At 33.2% G+C, this 20,814-nt stretch overlaps 2 protein-coding genes and 2 non-coding genes across 4 annotated transcripts; 3 read left to right on the top strand and 1 right to left on the bottom strand.

Moving 5' to 3' along the window:
- Positions 1-846: 846 nt before the first annotated feature.
- Positions 847-7,415, top strand: LOC107629452 (serine/threonine-protein phosphatase PP2A catalytic subunit). Its single transcript, XM_016332254.3, has 11 exons — positions 847-1,258; positions 2,729-2,785; positions 2,928-3,011; positions 3,463-3,534; positions 4,024-4,095; positions 4,472-4,512; positions 5,483-5,549; positions 5,840-6,031; positions 6,116-6,205; positions 6,299-6,406; positions 6,823-7,415. Exons 1-11 carry the CDS (start codon positions 1,172-1,174, stop codon positions 6,886-6,888), a joined length of 936 nt encoding a protein of 311 aa, XP_016187740.1. The 5' UTR covers positions 847-1,171; the 3' UTR covers positions 6,889-7,415.
- A 133-nt stretch (positions 7,416-7,548) lies between these two features.
- LOC107629451 (Lipase/lipooxygenase, PLAT/LH2 family protein) lies at positions 7,549-9,687 on the bottom strand. The gene is made up of 3 exons (XM_016332253.3): positions 9,451-9,687; positions 8,555-8,938; positions 7,549-8,360 (listed from the first exon to the last, which is right to left on the bottom strand). The coding sequence occupies exons 1-3, from the start codon at positions 9,614-9,616 to the stop codon at positions 7,651-7,653; spliced, it is 1,260 nt and encodes a 419-aa protein (XP_016187739.1). The 5' UTR covers positions 9,617-9,687; the 3' UTR covers positions 7,549-7,650.
- Positions 9,688-9,750: 63 nt separating this feature from the next.
- TRNAG-UCC (transfer RNA glycine (anticodon UCC)) lies at positions 9,751-9,822 on the top strand. Its single transcript has one exon. It is a non-coding gene; the product is annotated as a tRNA-Gly (tRNA).
- A 3,183-nt stretch (positions 9,823-13,005) lies between these two features.
- Positions 13,006-13,077, top strand: TRNAG-UCC (transfer RNA glycine (anticodon UCC)). The gene has a single exon. It is a non-coding gene; the product is annotated as a tRNA-Gly (tRNA).
- Positions 13,078-20,814: the final 7,737 nt, after the last annotated feature.

The following is a 20,814-nucleotide window of genomic DNA, read 5'->3' as shown; positions in this document are numbered from 1 at the left end:
ATATTATTTTGGTGTTTAGGTGATAACAATAGAATACGTACTACTTTAGATAACAAAATATATGGATAATTCTATTTCGTTTCGTATTATTTTTTTATAAAATGATATATATGTTTATCCTTTATTATCATAAAGGATTTCATTGATTTTTTTAATTTAAAGACTAATTAATTTAAGGTCGAAATCTTCGAACATCTAATTATTTTATTCCAATAAATAATAAATTTTACTAGTTTTTGAACTTTTTTTTAAGTGAATAATGTAAATAATATTTTAAATCTTGATAAATATAATAATAAATAATTTGGAGCAAATTTAATGCACGTTAATAGAACTAAATTACTAAGTAGGCCACTTTTTTCCTTTTTCTTTTTTGATGTTCTCAAATATTTGGACAGCAATATCGATTATTTTTGGGTACATTTGTATTGATTTTTATATCTCTATGACTCCAACTTACAAATTATATTACCATCTTTTTTTATTTCGATATTTCACCATTTTTCTATTGGTCATAAGTATTCTAAACTACCAAGTCCGACGACACACATTAGAAAGGTTCAAATTTTTCTTTCCGACATTAAATAATTAAAATTGTTTATAAACAATAAATCAATCATTAGTTATTAATTTATTATTTATTGTTAATACTTTTTATTCATATTTTAATTATGGATAATGTTAGATAGACAAAAAAAATAATCAGAACTTACTTTATTTAGCATTAATTAATTAATTATTATATAATAATTAATTAATGCTAAATAAGACAAGTTATGACTGATTTTCTTTAGTTACCAAACATTTTCGTTAATTATAAATCTAATAATTATAATAATAATAATAATCTTTCGTTCTCCAAAAAAAGGAGTGGTTATTATAGAACAAAACGAGCCCAGCGAAGCAAAGCCTACTACAACGCTTTGGTTTCTCCACCACCCCCAACCCTTTCTTTCTCTTTCTTTCCCTTTCTCTCTCTCTCTCTCTCTCTCTCTCTCTCGGAGGCAGAAAAGAAGAACAACAACAAAACACCACCACCGAAACAACAGCGAAGAAAAAGTGTTCTCCCAGTGAGATCTAGGGTTTCCTCGAATCCGCAGAGAGGACATTGATCCAACAACGAAGAAGAACAAGATTCCAAAGTGGTGGAGGAGGAGCAGCAATCGTGAGCATGGATTCGGTGCCTTCGAATTCACATGGAAACCTCGATGAGCAGATTGCTCAGCTCATGCAGTGCAAGCCCTTGTCTGAACAAGAGGTAATCTTTTCCATTTCCTTCTGAACCTTTTCTTCGTTTTCTTTTTCATTCCTTCCGGATCGGCAAAATCTTTCGATGATTTTTAATCTGCGTTTTTGGTTCAGCTGGAATGAGTTCTTTTGCGTCGATCTGTTGCTTGTAGCGAAATTGAATCCTTTTTTGGTTTTCTCTGAATTCTGGCTTGTTTATTGAAATGGAATGGAGGGGATTTATGTGTTGATTGAATACTCCCTTGGATTTGTTTGATTCGTTCTAGTTATTACGGGATTTGAATTATACTTTTCAGCGTGCGAGGTCATTTTGGTAGGTGGAGGCTTGTCACTTTCAGAGGCTTGTAAATTTGTCATGTTTATTTTTGTCATATTTGCATTTAAGGACTATTTGTATGTTTATTTTGATTCTTATTATTGAAATGGTGAATTTTTCCTGTACATGCGTGTTTCGTGCTGCCGAGAGAGAGAGAGAGATTTTTCCAAGACACACACAAAAGAAATAATAATAAATAAAAATTAGAAGATTTCATGACGTATAAGCTGCAAGCTGGCTCACTGGGAATGAATGTTTCATGTATCATGTTAACTCTGCATGTCTTGATATGGCTAGGTGTTGAGCCCCCAAGAAGTATAAGTCTATAAGATATTAAGATGCATATTTCATTGATATTCTCTTCATTGTAGAAAGGAGAGTTGAGTTTGTTCAGTGTATATTTCCTACGCCGGGGCTATGGCAACATCGTTGTTGCCATTGCATGATCTTTGTTACTTTCCTTCTTTGTGATGCTTTTGGAATCACCGGCATTTTGTTGTGGAATCTATTTTTTTGCCTTTTGAACATGGAAGCTGCCAGCAAAGCTAAAATAAAATATCAAAACCAGCTGGTGTAAGATCATAGCTTCATTCTTTAACTGATTATCTCTAAGCATCAATAGTAGTCAACCAAAATGTTTCTGTTTTTGCTTCCTTTGTTAATTTGTTCTTAGGAGAAAATGGTAAATCGGATCATTTTTCTTATGTTTGGGAATTTATTGGGTTGCTTCTGATTGGACAACTGAACCAGAGCTAACTAAACTTGGACCAATCTGTTCATTTTGTTTGGTTCAATTCGCTTTTGGCCAAACACGTAAATTGATAAAACAAGTTGAGATCTACCTTCATTTTTTCCCTTTCCTCCCAATCAACATCCAATATGCTAAAAATCTCGATGTTGTTAGCGCACATAGTCACATGCATGATGCATCTAAAGTTTTGGTTCGCTTTCGTTAATGAAAAGCAGAAACCAACCAAATAGACGTGCCTCATGAAAAGAAAACTTAAAGCATAATAAAGCTTGATATGTCACACTTAGTTTTCGCTTACCCTGTAATGACAGATTTTGTTTTAATTATTGACAACCCATTCTCTATTCAGACTTTGTGTTTCTATACTTTCAGTGGTACAGCGCTGATTCCCACAGTTGTACTTTTATATGCAGGTAAGGGTCTTGTGTGAGAAGGCAAAGGAGATTTTGATGGAAGAGAGCAATGTTCAGGTATATTTTCTTTGTCTGATGTTTATGTATATGTCTGTATGTTCTATATATTTGATGAATTTAGTGTGCCTTCTCTATGCATTATATTGATTTTGTATTGCTGAAAAAGCTAAGAATATTCTTTCTTGTACAATAATTGCAGCCTGTGAGTAGTCCTGTTACAATTTGTGGTGATATTCATGGGCAATTCCATGACCTTGCAGAGCTTTTTCGTATTGGAGGAAAGGTATTTTTCTGTTTTTCCAATAGTAGATTTTATATTCATCATTTCTTTATTGAAGTTGTGAAGAGAAGATTGCATATTATTGTGTATATGCAGAATAATGTTTTTAAAGTCAGTAAATCACGCTCATGTTCTTGACACATTAAAGAACTACATTTGTTTTATTATCTTATTTTCACATTGGAATGGCATTCAATGTTTGAAATTTCATGACAGTGTAGTCCTTCCAATGCTAGCTGTTTCAATCTCTTCTAAATAGTTAGTGTAAGTGGTGTCAGTTGATTGCAACTAAGATAGTAACGTACTATTGTATTTCAACTTTGAGTGTGTATATGCTATTTTTCAGCTTAGAATTGCTCCCTGGTAGAGCCATTAATTATGTGTTCTTGAGTGTATTTGAAATTTGAATCTTGATGGGTTATTACTAATTTCAGTTACAACTTTTTGTTGGTAGTGTCCAGATACAAATTACTTGTTTATGGGAGATTATGTTGACCGTGGCTACTACTCTGTTGAAACGGTAACGGTAAGTGTGCATTCTCATGCTATACATTTCTTTTATGGTAGTTTGAATTGAAGTATTTTGGTCATTGTTAAATTTTCCATTTGTCATGTTGTGGTTATTGGTGTATGTTGTTTTACTGACATCTGATAGCTCTAGACTACATGCAACTGAGCTTCAATCATATTTGTATCAAGTCTGACAAATCTGTTTGTGCCATAAGAAATATTTATAATGTTTATTTCATTTATGGTTATTGCTATTCTTTTGCAAGAAAACCAAGAATATGATTGTGCTCAGTTTCTTGTCTATTCTGAGCAAAACACCTGCACGGAAATTTACATTTACATGCCAAAATGTGATGCATGACATTCAATGTTGCTTTGTTACATTCAGAGAACCATTAATTGTGTTCTTTTTTTAACTGCATATCTTGAGGGTAGCTGATTTTGATTTCTTATTTTATATCTTTTATTAGTTACATTTTTTTATAATAATTAATATGTAATGCAGCTTTTGGTTGCCCTTAAAGTTCGCTATCGTCAGCGCATCACCATTCTCAGGGGAAATCACGAAAGTCGTCAGGTTTGTTCTATTTTTTGTGTCATCTGGCCTTTTTCTCAGTAGTTAACTGAAGATAAGACTGAATTCATATTTTGGTCCTTAATGACATGGTCTATATCAACTGGGTTCTTGGGGGGTTTTTCTTCCATCAATCTACTACACAAAGGTTCCCATAGACTGCCTTCAATTGACTACTTCCACAGATATGCAGATGAAACAAACCATATACTTCCTAGGACACCATTGGTCCTTGATGTATTGGAGGACCAAGATATACCTTGTCTTTAAGTAGATACTATTGAATTTGATTAAGTAAATGAACTTGTTACCTTTTACTATAGTTGTTTTTATATGTTTTGGGCCAATGGTAATTGTTGTTCTTAGCTTTCTGCTGCAGATTACACAAGTTTATGGGTTTTATGATGAGTGCCTACGGAAGTAAGTACATGCTAAATTCACTAATTCTGGTTTGCCTTGTGCAATATAACTTTGTTATATGATCATCTCTCTCTTGAATTCAAATTTTTTTCCATCTAATTGCTTAGTCTGTATTCTTTATTGTCACTATCACTTAAGTGTATCGTTGGTTTCTTTCCTTGATGTGAGCTAAGAGTACAGTTCTCTTGCTAGTTTCTTTAATTATTATTTTTCATACAATATGGAGATATTTGTTATTTTTTTTATTGATAGAAGATAAGAAGATATAAGGGCGTGTTTGGTTTGCGTTTTTATTTTCTGTGTTCATTTTCAATGTTTTCTATTTTTTGGATTTTGTGAAGGAAAAAGTGAAACCAAGAGATGAAAACAGAAAATAGGATTTTATTGTTTTCACGGTTTCCTTCACAAAATCCAGAAAACGAAGAACACTGAAAATGAAAACAGAAAATAAAAACGCAAACCAAACGCAGCCTAAATTTTAGCTTAATCCGCTATCAGTGGAAAAGAGATGCCGCATCATATTAGTAAGGTTTATGGATTTTTCAAGCAACCTGGCATTCTTTCATTAAGTTGCACTAGCCAACAAATTACCAAGACCTGCATCTTAACCCACCAACATAAAAATGGGACATACTAGAAGCTTCTTGATTTTGTGACTGGCTTACACAAATTTACATTGTCGTTTGTTAATTATTATACTGTCGTCCCAGCAGGTTTGTTTTCTGAATTTTTATCTGCATATTTTAACAATACCTTGGCCCAAGACACAGGTTGCAGATAACTTTACAATTCTAATTTATTTAGTAAACAACTGAAATCTGCATCTGATTTGCATCCCGTATAAAATATTTTAAATTAATATTTTGATTGAAGCTGTTCTGGAGTTTATTTTTGTGGGTTTTCTTTGCAAAAACATAATTTTCTTAAGTTTGCAAAACTGTGCATGTGAATATTCTTATTTGATTTGCAGGTATGGTAGTGCTAATGTCTGGAAGACCTTCACTGATTTGTTTGACTACTTTCCGTTGACAGCATTGGTTAGTATAATATTATATAAATCTGGAAAGAATTTTTATTTGTCTCAAATTCTTGTTATTAGAAAACTTCACGTTACTTGGGTTTTCATGCTGCTCAACTCAATATTGTGATTTTGATCTTCATACCACACTCTTAGCAATTTGCTTTTAACTTTTGATTTGAGCTCTTATCAATTTGCTCTTGGCTTCAGATAAAATGTGGGCCAACCAATTGCGGTTCATATAGTACTTAGATTTCCTAGCTTTTTGAAGTGTATTGTTGCTTAACTGATAAGTTTTTCTCTTTTAAGGTTGAATCTGAAATATTCTGCCTTCATGGAGGGTTGTCCCCTTCTATTGAAACGCTTGATAACATTCGTAAATATGATCGTGTGCAAGAAGTTCCTCATGAGGGTCCCATGTGTGATCTTTTATGGTCTGATCCAGATGATCGCTGTGGTTGGGGCATCTCTCCCAGAGGTGCTGGATATACCTTCGGCCAGGTAATGTGGTACACTGCATCAAGCTTGCCTGTTCTCATATGTCTGTCACTAATTTTTGTTGATATTTTTATGTTGCTTTTATAGGACATATCTGAGCAATTTAACCATACCAATAACTTGAAGCTGATTGCTAGAGCTCACCAGCTGGTTATGGAAGGGTATACCTGGGGACATGTAAGTTCTTCATCTTGGGTTTTTTTGTTGTTGTTTTTTTTTTCATTTTTCATTTCTGGTGGTAATGGCTGATATATGGTGTCTTGTTTTCAGGAGCAAAAAGTGGTTACCATATTTAGCGCACCTAATTATTGTTATCGCTGTGGTAACATGGCATCCATCCTTGAAGTTGATGACTGCAAAGGACACACATTCATTCAGGTTGATCTCCCTATTTTCATTACCCAAATAATCATAAAGTTGATCTGCATTTCTTAGCACTTTAGGCTAGTATTTGGATTGTGTATCCTGTTTGGTAGTAGCTTAGGACAAGACAAAAATATAATAAATGAACACTATTACCCCCTTGCCAGACCAGAGAACCATGCTGGAAATGTCACCAGCGGCAGTGGTCTGACAGGACAGTGAGATACATATTTTTCCATTTCAAGCTCTTTCATCACTGCCCCCACTATTTTGAAGTATAGAAAATACAGGAATTGTGTTTGGGACAAAATTCAACTAGTATTTTGTGTCTCTTCCCAACCAAACGAGTCTATGTTATGGATCGAAACCAAATACTCCTACATCCTTGTATTAAGTGTGTTACTTTAATCAAATATCTTTCTCAATCGCAGTTCGAGCCAGCTCCGAGGAGGGGAGAGCCAGATGTAACCAGGAGAACACCTGATTACTTCCTATGATAGAACTTTGGTTGAGTTGCTGCTGTAGTCAGAAACCAGTGCCCTGCATTAGTGTGCAAAGCTCATCTCTGCGGCGAAATCAGAGCCATTGCATCAAATTTGATACTCGTACATTTTCAAAGTTAGGCCTGGCTGGATGTGTTATTTTACTTGAATGAATTTTAAATTGAATCTTTCCCAAGAGAAAGCTGAGGAGCAGGCGATACTTGTGGGCATGTGTACACGATTTCAGCATGCAATGTATCAATTTAATGTTTTCTCCATTTTTTTCTTTTTCTATTTATTTACCATTATCTTGACCTTTCACTCCTCGATTTAGGGTTATTGTCAAAGCGATGGGTTTCTGTAGATGGATGATACTTTAACATATCGTCTAAAGGGTGCTTTATTTTTTTTATACATTTATTTTTTTTTATCGTTTTCCTGTCTTGTGAGAATATGTTCTAGTTAGGTAGTTTGTCTTCCATTAACTCTGAATGCGAATTTTCTATTCAAATTTTATATCAATTAAAGCTGTTTCTTGAAAATTTGCAATTACTATTTTGTTTGTGGCTCCGTGTATATTTGGTTCTACAAGGAAATGTTATTAAATATATTGGGTTCATCAAATTGTATTGGTGATCATAGTTGTAAGGACTTGCGAGGCTGGGAGCATTAGGCTTTTGGGTTAAAACATTATATTGTATGTATACCAATAGAAGCAAAAAGGAGTGAGCATTTACATAGTAATGACTATGGTATTGGTAATTTGTAAGTATTATATTACATATCACTTGGCAACTTAAGACCTGGTCTGATAGGCTTAAATGCAGATAACACCACGGATATTTTACACGCAAGAAATCCAATCATTCCAACTATGAGATCCTTTGGTGTCAGCATGAGTTGAACATCTCCTGAACTATACCTCGCTGCAAGCACAGCAAATATAAATGCTAATGCCACGCTTGCTATTGGACCCTTTATTCCTTTGAATGGCGAATTTGTTCCTTCCTTGTTGCTTGAGATCAACTCTGAAGCAGGTAACTCATCCACTGATCTCTGCAATAGTAGCAGATACAGGAAGCCGCCAACCCCGCCAATCAAGAAAGCAATTCCAGCATTTTCTCCAGCCAAGACTGAAGTGACCGATGCGCCAAAAGCTGTCAGCATGGCATCGTAAAACAGCAATGAGAACTTCAAATCTGCATACTCCCTCATGCTCTCTTCATTTGTGACGTTAGAACTTGAAGGCGAAGATAAGTCATAAAGCCCATTGCTGAAGAAGCTGGTGGGATCAGTCCCTTCCAATTCAGTCACAAGGCTTGGCCTTAGCTCCAACATGGGGAGATCACTTCCCTCACCAAGCAACACATTGTCAATCTGAAAGCCGTACTGGAATCCAATGTACCGCTGTGTCCCATCTTCTGGCAGTGACGATTGCGCTTCACAACTAATAACCGATAAGGAGACACTTCCTAAACGCCACTGACCTGACCTTAGATAGAGAAGAAAAGTGTTGTTAGAAACGCTTTGTTTAAATGGATCGATATGTGGAGCAAACATGACGCTGCCAAAAACCATTTGAAAAGTTTGACAACTATGATATTTTAAAGTAATAATATTGATACAACTAAGGGAATATAGGTAATTTTCTTTTGCATAAAAATCAACAATGATGACATACCTGATTCAACACTAACCCAAAGAGCTTCAAGTTTTGCAATTTTTGGACCCTCAAAGATGTATTCATTAACAGAACCTCTTTGGAAGTGAAGCATGTCAGTATTATTTGTATCACCTGACTCCATAGAATGGTCCATCGACGAACATGCAGGTATTCTCTGCAATATGGAATTTCCATGTTCGTCTATCAAGCACAGAAGAATTCCAGCACTGGGATCGCTTAAACTTGAACCATATGCATTGCTGGTACCTAACTTGACCCTGAATAATGATTTGGACTTATCATCCTTCAGAGATGAAGAAACTTTTTGTATTGAGGTATCTGTGCATACTTTCACTTCCGATGCTGGTAAAAGATTCAATGGTCTCGCATATCGCTGAAAATCTGCCGCGCAAACCATTTAGATACCGATACATAAATTAAATCTTTAGCCAAAAATAGACCTTGATCGATCAGAAAATTGGATAGTTAAATAATCCTATGCAACTAATCATTGCAAACAAAACATTTAGAACTGGCTTTCGAGCACTTGGACACAAAAACCAGACGACACCACCCATTTGGACTAGAAAGCAACCAATTATATCAATTGCACCAATGAATAATGTTTTAGGACACACCACAATAACCCTATTTAATTAGCTACTTGCAGAACCTAAGAAAATAGGTTGTTATGTGATTGAAGTTTGTTATCAAGTATCAATTGACAACAAGAATCCAAATTCCAAGATATAATAATCCTGGGCTATTGGATTGGAACCAACCAATTAAAAACTTCCAAAACCCCAAACCCTAAACTTTATCAAGTGTACGACTTTATATAATCGAAAACAATACAACCATCAAAGTTAAAACTTTTTCTCTTTTTCTTCTGAGGAAGTGTCAAGTTAGCATACCTTGGAATTCAGTTTCAGATATTTTAGCCCTAATAGCAAAGCGTAGAGGGCGAATTCTTCTAAGATGGAGGGTTGATGTTGATCTTGTTTTGATTGCGAAAGCATGATTGTGAGCGTGAGGAGTTGACGTTGAAGGCATCGTAGTCCTCAAAGGAATACCCTCCATGGCTGATGGCTGATGGCTTCACCCCACACACAAAATGAACACACAGGAATTGCAGCGTGGACACGCAGGGTTCAATAAAGCAAGTAGTGATCAATGTTAAAATTAATAGAGAGTGGAAAAACCATCAACAAGAAGCGTTTGTAGTCCAACGGTTAGGATAATTGCCTTCCAAGCAATAGACCCGGGTTCGACTCCCGGCAAACGCACTTTTAGAATAAGTGTCAGAGCTTTAGTACTATAGTAACTGCTAACAAGTACTGAATTACAAGAAGATTGTTGCCTTTCTTCCTTTTTCAAGGTGTTCCGTCAGGGTGAATTCGTTATTGTTTAGTACTTCAAGGTGTTCCGTCAGGGTGAATTCGTTATTCGTTATGAATTTTTTTTTTATCCTTAGATGATGGATTGTAGGGTTAAATTTTGATATGTTATAAAAGTGTTGTTTTTATTTAAAGTGTGGCCAAATTAATAAATCACACTTTTATACAAAGCATCTTCATAAAAAGATGTTTTTTGCATCTTCATTTGAGTAGCTCCCCTATTTTTTTGTTCAAGGTGGAATTTCGTAGATTCAATTTTGGTACCGTCATTATCATTGCAATAGGTACCCTCGCGTACCACGTGCCCGCATGAACATGAAGCAATATAGAGAAAAGTCAACAAGATTTAAAAAATATAAAAGAAGGAGAATGACATGTAAATAATTTAGCGTGTGAAAGATAAATTGAAACAGAAAAATAGAGATTAAAAAATTAAGATTTAATTAAATTTAATATTATATTTAGTATAATAAATATATAACTGAATTATATTTTAGTATTTTATTTAATTTAAAATAAATATAAAAATTAAAATAAATAAATTAATTAAATTATCTTTAATTATTAAATTAAAATAAATATAGAAAAAAAAGTTCTAACTTTTTTCTCCCATCTCTTTTTTCCTTTCTTTTTTTTATGCGCTTTCTATCTCTATTTCTATCTGTCTGTCTTTCTTATTAGAATAATTTTTAAGGGCGAATCTATTTATTAATTTATAGAAACAAATATCTTTTTAATATTTTAAAAAATATATAAAAATATATGTATAAATATATGTGTTTTTATAAAAAAAATTATATCTGTTTTTATATTTAAAAAATTATTAATTAAATTTTGTATTAAAATATTTCAAAAATTTTGTTAACCTATATCATATGAGTATATTTTAAAAACACCATAAAAAAGTTTAACAAAAAATTAAAAAAATATTATTTTACATTTTCAATTATTAAATATATTAAAAATTTAATTTTTGTATTATTATATTCGTAACATGTTCTTTGAGAGTACAAGTTAATTAGTTCTTTTATTTTATATATATATATATATATATATATGAATTTTTAGAATTAAATTTTGATATATTGTCAATGTAAAATAAATTTTTACGTGCATCTAATTATGTAATGTTATGTCATAAAAAAATTAAATAATTATTCTTTACATTGATCGTGTGAATGATCATCTATATAAAATATTTTACACCATCAGTACATTAAAATTAAACTCTAATTGTATCTAAAAAGTATAAGATATCAAATATATTAAATTAAATTAATAAAAAATAAAACATTACTGTAGCATTATAAATTAATAAATTTATTTAGTTAAAGTTTATATTCTTGAGTTTTTTTTACTCAAATTTTTTATTATTATTGTTGTTGTTGTTTATTTAATTTATAAAAAATTGAATTAATAACTACGTTATTAGTTATTATTTATTAATATATCAATATTGATAATGAATAAATAAAAAATAATTTAATTTTATAAAATATTTTTATGTTATTTATTTCTATATACTTTGATATGTTTATACCATTTTTTTTTTTTTGTTATTTTTATGTAGTATATGTTTGTTCTCACAACTTAAAATTTCTGGATTCATCACTAACTATCTCTTTTTTGTTCCCGTCTCTTTTTTTAAGTTTTGTTTTTCTATAGTGGCTTCTTGAATTTGTTTGTGTGCTTGGTTTTAGGGACTACTCTAGAAAAAAGCAAATTAGTTGCTATTGATGCTGGAAACAGAAGCTATCCTAAAAATAAGATATGCAACTTGATGATGATGAAATATTTGACATAAAATTCTAGATGATTTGATGATGACACTTATCTTAAGTAGTTAAAAGCATTATAGTTAGATTTGCATATAGTCACTATTTTTGAATAGTTGTTTTCGACTGTGAGGGATTTTGAGGTTCATAACAATGATCAACTTAATAAATATGAGTAGTTAGAATTATTGTGGTTAGCGGTGTATATGCTCACAACTTGCATAAAGTCACCAATCTGCCATAATGTATATACCAAGTGATAATTCTTTTGTAATTTTCTAGTGTAATTTACTTATGCTTTGGCAAGGTTATCAAACTCTTGGGTATACATTTTTATGAGTTTAGGTCCCTAGAATGAGTTTGAGTCTGATTTACCCAGAATTTATGAGTTTAGATGAACTTTCGTATTTCATAAACTTTATATTATATGGGATTTTAATATCTCTCCAACTTTAGGAGATTGCTGCATATGATTATGTTCAAATTCATCGATTCAGTTGCAGGTTCTGCAATAAAAATTCACTTATCCGTTTATTATTTTAATAAATTACAGGCTCTCAGCAATTGAAAATATAATATTTTTGTAACTGACAATGTAGGATTGTTGAGTTACGACAATTTGGTGTTGTTCAAGCCATAAAAACTCATATATTGCTACAACTTGCTTACAAGTTAAGAATTGAAAGTTTTTAGTTCGGGTGAAGTGAGATAATTAAAAAGCCAAGAAACCCTTGGAAGCAAAAGAAACTATAGATTAAGTTATAGTGTTCTTTTTTAAATTATAGTAAGAGCATTTTTTGTATTTATGAACATGTTGTAAAAGCAAGTATATAAATAAAATTAGATTGGCTAATTTGTTAACATTGAATTCTTGAAACATCTTTATTTGTAAATAAATGTTCTTATTGCAACATCCTACCATACAGAGTATTACGTTTAAGTTGTAAAGTAGAGGTGGCGAGATATTACAACCTCTAAAAGTAAAATACGTATATAAATATAGTTAAAAAAATCATATCTAAGAGCCTTGAAAAAGAAGTTAAGCAAAAGCGAAAACAGAAAATCGTGTCACACTCGTATGGATAATCGTAAAACGGATAGGTAAGATCAAAAGAAGGCTAAAAACATAATATACAGATTAGAATTCCAAAACACAGATATCAAGCTCCAGACTCGACCTGCCAACCTAAGGCTGGCCAGTGTATATATATATATATATACACACAACCCAAAATAAAACTCGACCTGCCAACCCAAAATGTTAAAATCAATACAGTGGAAAACCCATTAACAAGAAGTGTTTGTAGTCCAACGGTTAGGATAATTGCCTTCCAAGCAATAGACCCGGGTTCGACTCCCGGCAAACGCATTTTTCATTAGTCTTTTACAAAACTACTACTTTAAAAGTACAAAAAAAACCCCTAATTTATTACATACAAATACAATCTAAAGAGTAATTTTGAATTTATAAATATGTATGATAAAAATAGTCGGCCCCATACGTCATCCACTACTTTCGTACTAAAATTAATATAGCAGATTTATACTCACCCAAAAGCATTTTTACATTGTAATTTTGCTAATAATTTAAAAAAAAAAAAATCAAATACATGTTGTCTCGGCTACTCGGTTTGGAAAAGATAAATGGTTACCAATATTCTTGTTTCTTTCACAAAATTAGATATTTCTTCTATTTTGGCCTTTGTAGGTGGCCATAGATGATTGCCCATAACAACGACACGACAACACAAAGATTCAAGATTTTTTAGATTTGGAACGTTTTAAATTTGACTATACTTATCCAACTACGAGCTGATTAGTTTGGGCATCACAAATTCACAATAAATTAGAGTAGGGATGGGAGACGACCCTTTTGTTTCCGATCGTGCACTTTCAATATTTTTTTTTCATTTCCATCTTTATTATCTAAACATATTCTTCTCTGTCTCAATTGTTTTTCAAGAAATATAATTTTGTTCATATTCAAAGCGAGGTCACGATCTAAAAAGGTAAAGACAGGACATCTCAATTTTGTTAAATATAGGATTAGAATGAGTGGACAATTTATAAAACACTTTAATGCTAAAATTAGTAGAGTAAAGTATGAAATTATGTATTTATTTAGTAGTTATCTCTTTCTTTTAGTCTTTATCTTTTTAAGTTACCGTTCTTTCGACATTAAATACTTATTATTATGCATTATTTGTCGAAATTCGATTATTACGGAATTATAATGACATATCTGTTGTGGTACTTTAATCTGTTGGTTGGTTATCTGGAACAAATTTACTGTAACTTATAAGTAATCGCATTGTCTTTTACAAAAATGACATGGCCGAATTAATTTTATATTCTTTTTACAATGGCCATTAACATTTTCTATATAAATATTCTATAGAAGAATTTACTACTTTGGCTCGGTAAAAGTAATCATAATTTAACGAGGACCTGAGAAGTGTCTATATCATAGTTATATGAAAAATTGATTTAATAATCATATAACTATTTAATACCGTGACGGCAGATATATATGTAATGGTTCTTTTGAGTTTGATGTGCTACGAAATTGTTCAAATTGGGAAAATACAAAGTGGGTAAGTACGTGGTAGGATTAGGATGGACCAGTGAATTAGTTAGATGGCCAACCCAATCATTTGATGTTATACATTTTAAACTCGCTATTTCTGCGAAAAAATATTCCATTCTCATATAATTAACTTATCTATAAACATAATATACATCAAAGTGGTGGTGAGTGACGCGTTTGAAAAGGATAAGTGGTTACCCTTTAATTTTCTTAAAAGTGATTCAAGTCTCTACCTTTTGTGGTAAACGAAAGTCTACCTATGAATGCTGATTCAATATTCAAATGTCAAACCTCTATCTTGACAAATCAAATAAAATGTACGTGCTATATATGACTTTTTTTGTTACATAAGTACTTAATAAAATTATATACAACGCCTTATTATAACCAATTGTGATGTTAGTGTGTTTAACGATTGAGTCCGTTTTTCAAACTTTCTTAAATTCAAACAACAGAGTTCCTCTAGACAAAAAATAATTGGATTTGGATCCTCTAAAGTTTAAATTTTATTTTAGAGAATAAAGTGTGATCTTTTACCTTTCAATAGTTTCTCTTTCATATTTTTTTTGGTCCCACCTATAAAATCCTACCTTTTTTTTTTTATTTTTCTTTCAGCAGCCACAACTTTGTTTAATTCTCTTATCGATGGTGTGTTAGGAAATTATTTAATTTTTTAATTTGTTTGAGTAATATATATTAATTATAATAACAAATTATGTTATTTTAAATTAAATTATTTATATAACGATAATCTTGTTTATTGTTATAAATACTAAGTTAAATAAATCATAATACTTTTAATTTAAAATTAAATGAAAATAAAACGAAATATTATCTTTTGGACTTTAGATACTATTTTTATTGAGGCTTTAGGGTTTAATAGGTGACATGCTCAAATATAAATAGTGACTTCGGGGTTTCGGTCCGCAACACACTAAAACCGCCTCAGCAACTCTTTTTCATCAGAAAAGTTGCAATTCAACCGTCCTATTAGGGATACAGAAGGTTTTAGTTGAGGACGACTCACACAACTCTTTCATTAATTTCTAATTTCTATGAGTAAAAGTACGCATCTTCACTACGATATATATTTTTTGTGATTCAATATAGATGATTTAGATTAATAAAACAATTTATTTCAACACTGTGTCAATATTTTTCAAGTCCCTGTATGATTAAATACAAATTCTCTATCTCTTCCATGCGTACAAGGACAATGAGTCGATTTGAAAAATATTAGGCATTCAAACAACTTTTTTAAACCAAATTTTTAATCAAATTTTTGCGTGTTTCTTTTTTTTGCAGACACTCCACTTTCTCTTCCCCCTCCTCTTTCTCCTCCTCCTCTTGTTATCGCTGCGGTCATCATCATCATTTTTTACATGCTTCTTGCTTTAACATTGTCATCATTGCCACTATCGTTGTTCTGTTGTTATTGTTGTTGTTGTTGTTGTTTAATTTATTCTTTTTTTTTCCTGTTCATCCTCTTTTATTATCATCATTATCGTTCTCGTCATCTTTATCTTCTTTTTCTCTTATAAATATTTAGAAAATCAGAGTATATAAATTTGTGTGTTATGTGAAAAAATTTGTATATTGTACCAGTGAAATAGACAATACGTAAATTTTGATGTACAATATAAAATTTTTTGAATGATTACATATCTAAAATCTCATCCAACTAACAAAATACATTTGTAATAAAATTTTGTGTTATGTACAAAAATTTGTGTGCTATATGCAACTATTTATGTGTTATATGCAAAAATTTGTATATTGTACCAATGAAATACGCAGAACACAAATTTTGGTATACAGCACACAAATCTTAGTGCATAACACAGAAATTTTGATGTACAACACAGAAATTTTTGGAAGATTATATACCCAGAATATTGACTCACTCAACTAATAAAATACATTCGCAACAAAAATTTGTATGCTATGCGCAAAAAATTGTATACTATATCAATAATTTTGTATTATGTGCAAAATTTTGTGTTATTATACTTTAAAAATTTGTGTGCTATATCAATAAGTTTTTGAAGCGCAAAAAAAATAGTGATTTATGCATACTTTTTTTGGCTACACTTAGAGTAAAGTCCCAATCCGGTCATCGTCCATTTTTTTTAAGGACAAGTCGATCCTTGTCGAAAAAAGTGGTACCACCCGGTCCTTGTCCCCGGTAGTCGTGAGATATAGCGGTCCTTCCGTCATCTCCAACGTCAAAACCTAACGAAATCTACTTACGTGTCACTTATCGCTGATGATGTGTCAATGAGTTGTTTGTTAAGTGCCACAGTGGCAAGTCAAAGATGGACCGAAACTGATTCGTCCAAATTATAAAGTTCAAAACGTTTCCGTTTTGTAACTAGAAAAACGGTTCGTTGAGTTTCTTCCCATATAACCCCAATCCTTAAACTGTATTTACAGGAAGCCCTAAAATATTTTCCTCTTCTGCCTCCAAAAGGCGAATCTATGACAATGCACATGGTGGTGTTGCTGAGTGGACCTCTGATAGTGCTGTTGACAAAGCGCGGGAGAGGGAACTGACGGCATCAACAACGGACTCTTTGACAACGTCGACAAAAGTTGAAGGTGGAAGGTGCAGAGGTAAGAATGGGTTTACGGTATTAAAAAAGGTGGTGAATTTGTATTGTTGTGTTTGTTTTCTTAGATGTTGGGAACATGGATTATCTAGAAAGAGTTTTTTTTTCTCTAGAGTTTAAGGATTGCATATTATATCCGTTATTTGTTTTTTAGTTATTACTCATAGTTTTGCACAAGGCTGGGTTGAACTGAAGGGTTGGCATGAATTTTTTAATTGTTCTCCATTGTTGCATCACTAAGTTGAACTATGACTGATATGAATTCTAGTTAATTGTGCTAATCTGACAAAAATTATTTTGATAATTAGGTCTTATAACACCCTACCACATAGAGTCTTATGCTTAAGTCATAAAATAGAGGTGACGAGATATTACGACCTCTAAAAAATAAAATAAAAAAAACTAGTACGTATAGTATTGCAAAGATGTTCATAACTAGGAGCCTTTGAAGAAAAGTGGGTAAATCAAAGTCGTAAAATCTAAAAGTGCAACACTCCGATTGATAACGTAAACGAGCAGACCAAGAGTAAATTAAAGCGAAGATTTATACAAAAGAGTGCCAAAATACATATATCAAGACTCGAGACTCGGCTTGCGAAGATAACCGATCCGAGCATATAAGTATACATACATATATAGTAATGAAGTTCCAAAAGAACCCAACAGACAAAATACAAGACCTGTTTCTCCAAAATGACCTCTAAGAGGAGTCAATACAAAATACATACACAGTGGAGAATATATGTATCTAAACAAGTATATAAGATCAAAATAAAACCCCAAGATACTAAGGATCTCCGCTAAAAGGAAGTCTCCAGCATGCCTCAGCGAGGAGCCTCACGTCCTGCATCTGAAAACCACAAAATCTGTATGGGTAAGAACCGAAGGTTCTCAGCATGGTAACAGTGCCCAAATATCTAACATGTAATGTTCTGAGAAAGCCGGAGGCAATTCTAGAACTTCCAGATTATACTCAAAGTGTATAAACAAGTCTAGACCATAAGAATCAAAAACAGGTAACTAACTAAAGGTCTTCATTCTAACTACAAATCCCCATTCCAAATCCTACAAGCCTCCCAACCGCCAACATCAATTGAAAAGCAAACATGAGTATATCAAATACAAGATGCACAAGTATGAAGCAAATAAGTCAATCAAGCAATTAGCAAATAATGATGTAGTCAATTAGGCAATCCAGATAAATCACACATAATGCATATGATGCATGCCTGTCCTAGTGGCTGATGAGTCTCATCTGTCGGTTATCTAGCCAACCCGACGTGTCCGATAGCTAACCCGGCCACAATCTCTCTGTTGTGCGTTAATACCATTAGAGGGAATACGTGCCCTGTCACTGTTAGAGGGTATATGCGCCCTGTCGCCATTAGAGGGTATATGTGCCCTGTCACCAATTCACCATTAGAGGGTATCTGCGCCCTGTCGCCCATTAGAGGGTATCTGTGCCCTGTCGCCCATTTACCGTTAGAGGGTATCGGTGCCCTGTCACCCTTACAACCAGAGAGAAGCATTTCAAACGTATTCACACCCAACCTTTCCATTCATTATTCATTTATTATATCCCATCATGAATTTACATATACATTTATCCTCAGCCATAACTCAACATTCATCTTAGCCATCCGACTGAAATTCATAATTCATTTACATTCATAAACCGTCATCACACACAGCCATTTGGCTCACATCATGCTCAGCCTTTCAGCTCATATCACACTCTTCCATTCAGCCCATATCATATACAGCACTCCACCATCCTCCCCAACAACTCATATCATCATAATCCATCATACTCAACATAACATCCCCTTTCTTTCTCCACAAGTTACCCTCTTCCCTAACTCACTCTCATTCACTAGGTATTTTACATCAATTTAAGATTTAGGGGATGAAATTGGGGGTTTATAAGTGTGAAATAACATTCCGGAAGGTTACAAGCTTGTTGGGAATGCAAAAGACTTGAAAACAATAGCTTTAGAAAAGGACTGGGTCGCGTGCGTACGCACAAGGGTGTGCGTGCGCACACCCAGAAGTATTTTTAGACGTGTGCGTACGCACAGAAAGCGAAATCTTCATGGTGGAGTGCACGCACAACGTGTGCTAGCACCACCACCAGTGCGTCATTCCCAACATGTGCGTACGCATAGGCCTATGCGTACGCACAGCTCAAAATTCTTCGTTGGTTGTGTGTGCGCATAGGGCGTGCTAGCGCTGCCACCAGTAGCCCTATCTCCGCGTGTGCATACACACAAGGTTGTGCATGCGCACAGGACCAAATTCTTGTGGAGTGTGCATGCGCACAGAGCTGTGCGTGCGCACACAAACCAGAAATCACAAATTCTGCAGAAATTGCAGAATTCATATTTTTAACCCAAACTTCCAACGATCATATATCCTTCCACAAAATTCGGATTTCCACCAAATTTAAACCATTTAAAAGCTTATGAAATTATCTTTCATTTGATATAAAAATCATTAAGTTTCGAAAACAATAGCTCAAGATATGATCCGTGGAAGTTCATCAAATTTTCATTTTTACCAAAAACTCATAAACTCCCAATTTCAAAACATACACTTACCAAACTCATTCAAAACCCACCAAAACTCATCCTTCTATCATCAATCATTCCCAAGTCCTTAATTAAACCTCAATCCACCTATTTCACCATATTTAACCAAATCTCAAATCATAATCAACATTTCATAATTCAAATTCCAAACAAATGTTCAATCCATCAATTACCATATATATATACATACATATTTCAATATCACCCTTCAACTCATACTCACCAACAAAAGTCTCAACATAATAATCAATTAAACACATCTATGCACATCACATGCTTGCCCACCATTATCATCATAATTCATATATCCAATCCAAATCCAAATCACCCCACAATTACATCAACATTTCATAATTCATCAAATATATCAACATGTCACAACCCACCAATGTTCATGCATAACAACACAATTTACATCATTCATCAACTAACTCATTATTTCAAAAACCCTATCCTAAGGCCACTAGTCTACGTTTTCACATAACATTACATTTTCGATATACGAAACCAAAACCATACCTTGACCGATTCCCGTTCCACCCGGAACACTCTCAAACTCACTTTTCCTCAACTTTCAATGTCTCAATGCTTCACCAACAGATTTTCAAGCACAAGCTCCACTCCAAGGCTTTTCCAGAACCACCAATCAAGCTCTAACATACATATATACAAAGCCTAAGCCATAATATCACACCAAAACACAATAATTCAAACCCAATACCATAAAACTCAGAATTTTCCACTAGAGTTTGAGGTACTTACCAGCCCAAGGATCAAGGGAACAAGAACAAGCTTTCTCCTCAAGCTAATTTGATCCTATAACACAAGGAGCTCACAAATTTCAACATTCTTGCCCATGAAACTCGAAACTAAGGGCTGGAATTCGAAGAAGAGAACGTGGCTTACCTCAAGATTTTTTGTGTGAGTTTTTTAGAGCTCAACGCCATGGTCGCGTGGTCATAAACAGTTCGTCAATCGAAGCTCCGGATCAAAAGTTATGATCCATGGAAGTTTGAGATGAATAGTAGCAAGGGTTTCAATCTTCCCCCTCCCCCCTTTCTTTAATTTCCAGCGTGTGTGTGTGTGTGTGTTCAAGAGGGAAGAGAGAGCTCAGCTCTCTCATTAAATGAGAGTTGGCTGGGCCCTTGGGTCAACTTGGGTCCAGTTGGTCCGGTTTGGCCCGTTCGGTCGGATCTTTAGCCGATTTCTTTAAAATTGGTGTCGAAATTCTTGTTTTAATTTTCTCTATCACATTAAACCATAAAAACCTCATTTCTCATTTTCTAGAATATATTTTAATTTATGGGTTAATTATCCACTAA

Source organism: Arachis ipaensis, chromosome B3 (assembly GCF_059453495.1).
Source record: "Arachis ipaensis isolate K30076 ecotype BB chromosome B3, ASM5945349v1, whole genome shotgun sequence".
NCBI lineage: Eukaryota > Viridiplantae > Streptophyta > Magnoliopsida > Fabales > Fabaceae > Arachis > Arachis ipaensis.
Note: the sequence above shows the minus strand (reverse complement) of the source record. Positions and strands in the feature narration are given on the sequence as shown.